The sequence below is a fragment of the Monopterus albus genome, unplaced genomic scaffold, assembly GCF_001952655.1.
Source record: "Monopterus albus unplaced genomic scaffold, M_albus_1.0 scaffold248.1, whole genome shotgun sequence".
NCBI classification, from domain to species: domain Eukaryota; kingdom Metazoa; phylum Chordata; class Actinopteri; order Synbranchiformes; family Synbranchidae; genus Monopterus; species Monopterus albus.
In genome coordinates, this window is record NW_018128128.1 from 191059 (window position 1) to 200533 (window position 9475).

The 9475-nt window shown below is 44.6% G+C and overlaps 1 protein-coding gene across 1 annotated transcript in view; it reads left to right on the forward strand.

Moving 5' to 3' along the window:
• Positions 1 to 8254, forward strand: part of LOC109972137 (glutamate receptor U1-like) — a 10182-nt gene extending 1928 nt beyond the window's left edge. The window contains exons 3-10 of the mRNA XM_020620809.1: positions 876 to 907; positions 3051 to 3230; positions 5164 to 5387; positions 5532 to 5629; positions 5818 to 6035; positions 6145 to 6364; positions 7462 to 7712; positions 7790 to 8254. Of these exons, the coding sequence (XP_020476465.1) occupies positions 876 to 907; positions 3051 to 3230; positions 5164 to 5387; positions 5532 to 5629; positions 5818 to 6035; positions 6145 to 6364; positions 7462 to 7712; positions 7790 to 7888 (1322 nt within the window). The 3' untranslated portion in view covers positions 7889 to 8254. The remainder of the gene's footprint in view (positions 1 to 875; positions 908 to 3050; positions 3231 to 5163; positions 5388 to 5531; positions 5630 to 5817; positions 6036 to 6144; positions 6365 to 7461; positions 7713 to 7789) is intronic.
• The last annotated feature ends 1221 nt before the right edge of the window (positions 8255 to 9475 follow it).

Consider the following 9475-nt stretch of genomic DNA (forward strand, 5'->3'; position numbering starts at 1 on the left):
ACCCTCTTCCCCCAGGGGCTCTGCTAGACACTGCACAGTGGCAACATCCACTGTGGCAGTGTCCCATTTCTCACCAGTGGAGAGGCCATGCCCTGCTGTGGTCCAGAAAGCACTGTGATAAATCAATTAAGCATGTGGGGGGGAGGGCTCTGCGGGCAGGCAATGAACTGACAGGCATCTCCGCAAATCGCAGGTCCTGCCATCTTCTCCAGAGGAGGCTGACAGAGTGTCATGGGCTTTATATGACACAACTGGGCCCACTTTTGTTATAGATTGCATTTATGAAGAACTTGCACCCCTGGCACCTTCGTTTATCCCCCTCCCTCCTCTGACCAACCCTGGCAGGGCATGTAAGGTCCTGCTGGACATGCTGCAAATGCCATTGGTCACAGTTACAGCAAAAAGAAAACTCAAATGTCATGGGTAATATCAGAGCCTTGGGGGGTTTGTCCCCTACACTGATCTACAAGATAAATGGAGGGTTGAAAAACACCCAAACACATTCTCAAGGCTGGGTCCCCACTTTGATCTCTAACAACAGGGGCCTAGTTTTACCCCCCCCCCACCCCCCACTGTACCCATCAATGTGGAGCACTTTCTCAGGTCTCCTGAAAAACAGCTGACAACAAGACTGTCATTGTCCTTCACTGGCTGTTTGGCTTATTTACTGCTGCAGCTGAGGGAAAAACACATGGGGGACTCAAAGCAACAATATGCTTCATTCAGTCATTCAAAAGCTGCTCTGCACATGTAGCCCGAACCACTAATCATCCAAAGAGCTAAATCCTCTCATCTTTGTGTTGATGCCTGCTTGTATTAACTTGCTTCCTTACAGGAATCCCTAATTTATTGTGGTGCTTGTTTTTTCATTCTAGATGCCAAGGAGTTATCCATCACCACTATAAAGGTATTGTGTCTTTGTGCCACTCTAGAGACTAGAACGCCAAGGTGGCCATGTCAAACACAATCATCTTGGCTCAGCTAGCACTTTGTGAAACAGCAGTTCTAGTTAATTTTCCAACAAGTGGTTTCTGTGGTTAGTTTTCCATCAGTAATAAATAAAACTGTGCTGACAAACCTTTTACCCAAAACAATTAGTGCAGTAAAAAAAAAGCAGATTAAACTAGTCCGGGTGTTATATACATAATGGCTATCCGGTGTAAATGCATTTTCTCCGAATGTTGTTTATTGTGTCTTCAGAAGTTAACATTACTCATTTGAAAGATGTAATTAAATACATGGAGGCAATACATATGTATAAAGATTTAAATAAAGTTCAGCAGCAGATTCTGGACAACCCACAACAATACTAGAATGTTTATAAGAAAAACAAACAGAGGTAGTTGGGGTCATGACCTCAGTAGGAATGTTGGAAGTTTCCCCATGTTTGATTTGTGTCCTGATATGTCGCATAGTAAATATAATTTTTAATTCCCCAAATAAAAAGCACTAAACACACAGTTTAGTGTGCAAACAACACCACTCACATGGTAGGTTCTTGTCACATGGTAAGAAACCAGTATATCACAAGTTTTACAGCAGAATTACAAGTCCAGCTTTCACCTCCTGTATGTGCACAGTTAATCAATGATGGATAAACAATCTGTCTGATCAGATGACTACTCGTGTACTCACGGGTTTTTGTGGTGGTGGGGGTGGTTGCAACAAAGTCATTATGTTCCCAGATCTCAACACTGAGTTGGGTTGGAACATTCTCATCATAACTGAAGATTTGTCATATTTGTACCTGGTATCTGGTACTAATTTTGGTATGGAGGTTCCAAGGGAGCTGCGGTGATACCAAACATTGACCTGTAAACACTGCAGACTACCGATTGGTCATAGAAATTTGTCATTACTGAAGACACTAGTTTCCTTCTATGATTTAAAGCAGTATAGATTAAACTGGGCATATTACTGCCCCCTGCAGGTGTATAATACTGTGGCACTGGGGGCAGAGAGTCACTGGTGGCATTCCCCCAGAATGTCCGGGGGGACCATAGACAGCCTGGAGCTAGGAGCCAGCCATTAAAAGACCAAGAAGCTGCCATGCTGCAGCAGGGACGAGCCACTAGAGACATATTTCTTCCAAGTGCAGCTAGTGGCGTAGCTGAATGCCTGGTCCCCCCATGTCTATGTTGCTACAGCTGTTGTATAAGTGCTACAGCTATGCAACCATCTTCAAACAATAGATGCATATTTTTCCATATGAGCAGTGACACACAAGTATAAATTCAGCTTTTGCAGGGATTGTGGTTGTTGTGTGCTACTGTTTAGTTGGTTCAGTTGCCGTTGCCTCTTGTGTGTGTGCTTAATAAAAACCAGACTCATGCCACTTCCCTCTCGCAACTATTATAGAGGGTAAAATTTATGGTGACAGAGGCCTCGAGTCTTTGTTACTATATAATATAACCATGATATTACGTGAACTACCACATTGTGCATCTTATCACAAATACAGTAGGTTACTGAATGTGATAACACGAGCACAATGGCTACAGCTATGTCTGTTAAGTAGAGCTATCAAGCTGGCATGTTAGTGGGTCATCATATCTCCAAAAATATCAGAGCAAATTTGTAACTGGCACTACTTGGATAGACTGACCACATATTTGAAAACTAGATGGTTATTTTGTTGCTTCAAAAACCTAATAAAATGGTATAATAGCAGTCCTAGGATGAAAATTACAACAGCTTTGAGCCTGCCCTGCCAGGGTAGAATAGAGTTGAGTCGAGTTTAGCTGGTACCAGGCGGTGGAAAAGGGGCTTTATTTACACAAAATCATACATTATGAACTCAAATTACTACAAAAAATGTTTACACTGTAAAAAGAGAGTTACAAACCATTTATGATTTTCCCATTTCTAAATCAAAGCATGGCACAAATGAAACATCAGAAATTTGATTTCACAATCAGTTTCCTCCTTGTTTTATATCCTGAACATCATCAAATCATTGTATCACCTTCTCTGTTGCTTCAGCCCAGTTCTCCCACAATGATCCGTCACACTCCCTGTAAGCAGTAAGGTTGGTTGTTCTGTTTCCTCAGGAGGATCCGTACATCATGAGCAGAGGCTCTGAGCTGGAGGGCTACTGCAATGACCTCCTCTCAGAGCTCTCCAAGAAGCTGGGCTTCAAGTACAAACTGCACCTGGTGAAGGACAACCGCTACGGATCCATGGACTCCAGTGGCAACTGGCACGGCATGATTGGTGAGATCATCAGAAAGGTAAGTCAGAGACCAGGGGCGATACTGAAACAAAAACATGGCACAGTCAATAAAAGGGCCACGCAGGTGGGAGCTCAGTGTGATATGCTGTAACATGCAAAGTTTGATAGCCTTTCCATCAGCCTGTTTTTAGCTCTCAAAACCCACTCACATATACAATTACCCTATGTAAGTTGAACCAGTGTTGCAAATTAAATAAATAAATAAAAGCTTTTAAAATAAACAGTGGAAGTTCGAAATGAATTATTGATTTTGTTAGAAATGAATTATTTGCAAGCCATTGTCAAAAATCACTTTTTTCTTGCAAAGACTTTAGCATTATAATAACATTTCAAATAATAAGTTGAGATTTAGTCACTTCAAATTATTTCCATATTAATTGTTTAGTATAGTATTTATTTTAAATCTCCTTTCTCCTAATTTCATATCAAAGACTGGGTTTCTTTATCTGTTTACATTTAGCAGTTTAATTGTTTAAAAGTGTTGGTTCTATGTTTTTGAATGTGCCTCATCTCCAGATTAAATTTCATCAGAGGCTCTTTTTGAGTCCCATGTTGGTGTAAGTGTTATGATTTAGAGTTGCTTCCTGTTTTAGTGCTTTTATTTTGTGTTGTTTTTCCTGTTCTGCTCCACCTCTCCTGCCCCAGCTTTACCACAGTTCCAATCAGCGTTCACTGTCTTCATCTGTTGTTAATCATCCTTCGTTTTCAGCCTTATAAACCACCTCCTTTCCTTCAGTCACTCACTGGTCCGTTACACAGTTCATGACATCTTACTGGTTTGCTTAGTTGAACTTGTTTCATTCTGACGGCCAAAGACCTAAGGATTTCTTCCTGAAGGTGTCCCTCACTCATTCTCACCCAGCAGCTTACACTGATTAAAGTCTCATTCTTCCTGAAGGTGTCCCAGCAGCTTACACTGATTAAAGTCTCTGCTTGCCCAGAGCTGTAAGAGTCTCTTTCAGTCCTGTGTCTCCCACTTGCCTGTGTTCCACGTTCCTGCCTGTTCTGCTCCTGATGGAGCCATTACGCGGTGTGGCTCACTTTCAGTCCTATGTGAACCAGCCACCGCCGGTCCTGTGGCCAGCTCACCTGTTCTTCCTCGCTATTCCTGACCCTGCAACGCCCCTGCTCACCTGCAACCTCGACGCTGAACCAGCTCCCTCCGATCTTGTGGTCAACTCACCTGTTCTTCCTCACTGCTCCTGAACCAACGACTCCTCAATGACCCGCAGCGTCACTACTCCAGTCTAGCAACCCCCACCTACCTGTAGCTTGTCTGGGATCTCCTGAACCAGCATCAACCCATGTCATCTCGACAACCTGCGACACAAACCCAGCCTATACCTACCCTAACATTGCTATTCTCCTGTGTCATTCTACCGCCCCCTGGGACCTCCCTCGTAGCTGCTGGAGTGTCCTAAGCGGCGACCTGTTGGCTCTTCCGCAGGATTCTTTCCAAACCTCAAAAAAAACAGGATTCTTTCCAACCCTCATGCCCACCAGGGTTTCCTGTGTCTAGAAAACCTCTCCAGTCATCTGCCTCCCCTGAGCCTGCCACAAGTCCTGCTCCACTACATTCACCCAGACGTGGGCTTGGTAGAAACCCGCCTGAAACATTGACCTTTTGTACTATTGTTTTTGAATAAAGTCCTATTGAACTCGTTGTCTGAGTCTGCCCTAGAGTCCTCCTGCCTTGACTTGGCTCCCTTGTCATAACACTAAGTGCTTTTTAAAAAAAATATAAACTGAATCTTGGAAACACATTCATACAGTATACAGTAAATGGCTCTATATCAGGTTACACACTGTCACTTCCTTTGTCATATCAACATAAGCAATATGGATCTTCATAAACTTGTGCTGCTCAGCACCTTGCACACTGTCACATTAGCTGTGTCTTTCATATGATGCATGCCTGTACCATCCATCAGGAGGCTGACCTGGCTGTGGCCCCGCTGACCCTCACTGCAGTCAGAGAGCAGTTTGTGGACATGACCACCCCCTTCATGCAAACAGGAATCGGCTTCGTCCTGCGCAAGGACTTGACCTCTGAAGAGAGCACCTTCAGCCTGCTGTCACCCTTCTCCACCAACATGTGGGTCGGCGTGCTCATTGCATTTTTGTTAACCGGTCTCTGCATATTCCTGGTGGGCAGGTAAGTGCCAGCTTCATAATGTCCCCATAGTAAACTGTTGGCTGTTAATTCAGTCCATCTATGACAAAAAGCTGCAGAATAAAGAAACACGAAATAACTGCTGCTTTCACAGTGCTGGTTATGGGGCCTTTGGTTTTTCTGCAGGATCAGCCCCACTGAATGGGCTGAGCCAGATTCTGAGGAGCACAGCTTCACATTGCTGCACAGCTTCTGGTACATCACAGGAGCGCTCACCCTGCAAGGTAACCTAGCAGTCAGCTACACACATGCACTGTTTGTATAATCCCACAGGAACATGAACTGTTTTATCTTCAAATGCAGCTGTAACTAAAACTAAATGATAAACATGTGCAATGTTGTGATGCAGGTTACAGATTTAGTGCAGCCCCACTCACTGGAAACTTTGTTCTGCTTCTCCTTCTCCCCCCAGGTGCTGGTCCTCACCCTAAGTCCCTATCTGGCCATGTAGTCAGCGCCATCTGGTGGCTGTTTACTGTAATGCTGCTGGCCTGCTACTTTGGAAATTTGATCTCCATGTTTCACTCCAACAATAAACACATCTCCATCCAGACTTTTGAAGACCTCGCAGACCAGGATGAGATCGATTACGGCACAATCAATGCTGCATCCACCATGCTTTTCTTTAAGGCACATTCAAAATGAAAACTGACATGTGCTCCTGATATTTTGCACAGTCAGAATACTGTGTAGAACACGAGAGGATTGAAATGTTTATTTCTTCATACTTTTTCCACAGAATTCCAACAACCCTGTGTACCGGCATATCTACCAGCACATGGAGCGTAAGAAAAGCTACGTGTCCAACACAGCAGAGGGTTTTCGCCGCAGCCAAGAGGGAAACTTTGCCTTCATTGGTGAAGCAGCATCTTTGGACCTAGCAGTGGCTCGCAACTGTAACCTAACCCGTTCACAGGAAGTCATTGCTATGAGAGCCTACTCCATCGCAGCACCTCTGGGTGAGTCATTTGAGAAACTGTTGTTTTTGCATGGCACTTAACACAAATCACTCACCACTGAAATTTTGCACTTTGGATTATCTTTCAATCAAAGATCCTGTGTGCGGACTTCAAAGATTTTTGAACCTTAAATGGTGATGGATGGATGGAGGAAGGTTTTTTACCATCCTGGTGGATTGATTCACATTAATGATGTCACTGTGCACAGGTCTGAACTCTTAACACCAGGGGTGCCAAAAGCAAATTCTTTTTTTAGTTTCCACCCCCAATGGCTCTAAGTTGACATATCTGTAAGGGCATCTGTCTGCTTCAAATGAAATGCTTTTCAGATCATCTAACAGCATCTGAAGCTCCCTCTCTTAAAATGTTTGGCTGTCAGAGTAGTGGGTGGGGACGAGGTGGCTGCTGACAGTTTCTGTAGTTCATCAAATCAGAGTTTGAACATGAGCTTTCTTGTCAGTCTTCACCACCATGAGCACTGACGAGGAGAGACTTGTATGCAATGGTTTGTTTCAAGCAGACCCTTCAGTGTTCAGCCTTTGGTTGAGACTATGTAAACGTTCACAATGTTTGCTTCTTTTCTTTGTTAAATCATGGTGCCAATGCGGTGACCTGCTCCTTTCAAGTCTGCTTTCTGAAAGAAAATACACCACATCGCCAAAAGTATGTGGACACACCTGCCTATATATATTTGGTCTTGGTCTGTTTGGCACCATAGCTCCTAAAATGACTGGTCCAGCACAGTCACTGTGCTCTCTCAGCTTTGTGTCAGTAAGTTGTTTGTTTTCTTCCTGATTAAATACAACACTGACATGCACAAAGGCAGCTTCATAAAGATAGTATTCCCAGTTTGGAGCGGGCCTCAGCCCCATCCACCATGTTTGGGATGAACCAGAAACTGACTGTGAGACAGGCCTTTCTGTTAATGCACCTGTGGCTGAATGGGAGCAGATCTGTGCAGCCTGGTTCAAAAATCTAAAGGAAATCCTCAAACTAGAAGAGCAGAGGCTGCAACTGCAGCAGGTTAATATTGGTGTTGGAGTGAGGTGTTCAGCAGCCTTGGTCTTCTATCACACCACCACTCTTTGGTCCACCAGGTTCCCAGCTGGTCAAAAACCTGTCCATAGCCATCCTCCAGCTCAGCGAGTCCGGTGAGCTGACATACTTACGGGACAAGTGGTGGGCCAGCAGCTGTGTTGGGGCCAACAGGGCCCACTCCTCCAAGGCCCTGCACCCCCATGACCTGCGGGGCCTCTTCCTCCTCCTGGGCCTGGGACTGGGTATTGGGCTCCTACTGGCATTGCTGGAACTCTTGTCCAGGGCTCGCAACCAAGCTAAGGATAGCAAGGTAGGGAAGAGTATTACCCAGTGTGATTGCATCATGGGGTAATTTCATTCCTTACTTTTTCAAATTTTCTTTCACAGAAATCGTGCTGCTCTGTGTTGACATCAGAACTGAACAGAAGGTTTGGCAGTGGACGTGAGAGCACAGAGCAAGATAGCTCAGACAAAAGCAAAGCCTAAAGAAAATCTTTACATGTTAGATAGTATCAGAGATGAGAATCAGCTGGGAGCCTCTGTCCTGTTCCTTCAGACTCACTAGTTTTCTGTTTCTGTAGCAGTGGTCATGTGTTGTCTGGCTGCTCAGTGTGTTTACTACTCTTCCAGAAAATCTTATTGATAGCAGCTACCTGCGTATTAGGCACCAAACCCGGGGACTTCGAGCTTCAAACTGTAATCTCTTTAATTTGTTCAGTATTCAGTGTTGCGGCATGTTATCAAAAGTCCACTCCTCAGTAACCTTCATACATTGTCTCTATAGCTGTAAAAGTGTTATCCTTTTTATGTGCATGTATATTCCAAATAAATCCTCCAGTATCTGAAATGCTCTCTTGTTTCAAAGTAAACACTTTTGTCCATGGTGGATTTTTCTTTCTCACTGCAGAGCAAAACATTAAATAGATAGATAGGTACTTTATTCATCACAGCACCCAAAATAAAGAAATGTATAAAAGTGTAAGACTATGTATAAAAATAGAAGTGTGCATATTGAGTAACGTGTGCCAAGTATACATAGGGTATACTGTACATAATAAATGTGAAGTAGTATAGTGTCATAGTGAAGTAGGATCATAATATTATGGAGTTGAAAAGTGACATCACATGTCACTACTACACATGTCCAAAAGTCCAGATCAGGACTCCTCACTGGGAGGAGGAGAAGTTGTGTGGCCTGAGGGACAAATGTCTTCTTCAGACTGTCCGTGGAGCGGGAGACAGACAGCAGCCTGCTGCTGAATGAGCTCACCTGCCTGGCGATGATGCTGTGCAGAGGGTGGTGAACATTGTCCTTGATGGACAGCAGCTTACTGCGGGTCCTCTTCTCCGCTATGGAGTCCAGCTCTGTACTCACAACAGAGCCAGCTTTTCTGACCACCTTGTCCAGCCACAAGGTATCTCTCTTCTTAATGCTGCCTCCCCAGCACAGTACAGCATAAAAAAGGACGCTGCTGATGACAGACTGGTAGAATATCTGTAGAAGCTTCTTGCAGATGTTGAAGGACCCTAGCCTAGTACATCTATGTTGGTGGACCAGTCCAGTTTGTCTTCCAGTTGCAGACCTGGGTGTTTGTAGGGCTGGAAAACCTCAACACAGACCCTTTCAGTGGACACCAGCTTCAGGTGGGGTTTGGGTCTATGGACGTCTGCCACCGTCTCTGGTTTTGGAGGTGTTAATATGTACCTGATTGGACTTGCACCATGCCACAAAGTCCTTGATCAGGCTCCTGTGCTCATCCTCCTGTTCATTCCAGATACGTGCCAAGATTGCAGTGTTGTCAGAAAACCTCTACATGTGGCACAACTCCAAGCTGTATTGGATGTCTGTGGTGTACAGTGTGAAAAGGGTGTCCCCTGTGGTGCTCCTGCGGTGCTGACCACTGTCTCTGAGGTGCAGTCCCTCAGGCTGACATACTAAGGTCTCCCTGTGAGATAGTCTGTAATCCAAGACCTCAGGTGTGAGTCCCCTCCCACCTCTATCAGTTTGTCTCTCGGTAGCAGGAGCTGGATGGTGTTGAAGGGGCTGGAGAGGTCAAAAGATGTGCTCCTCAC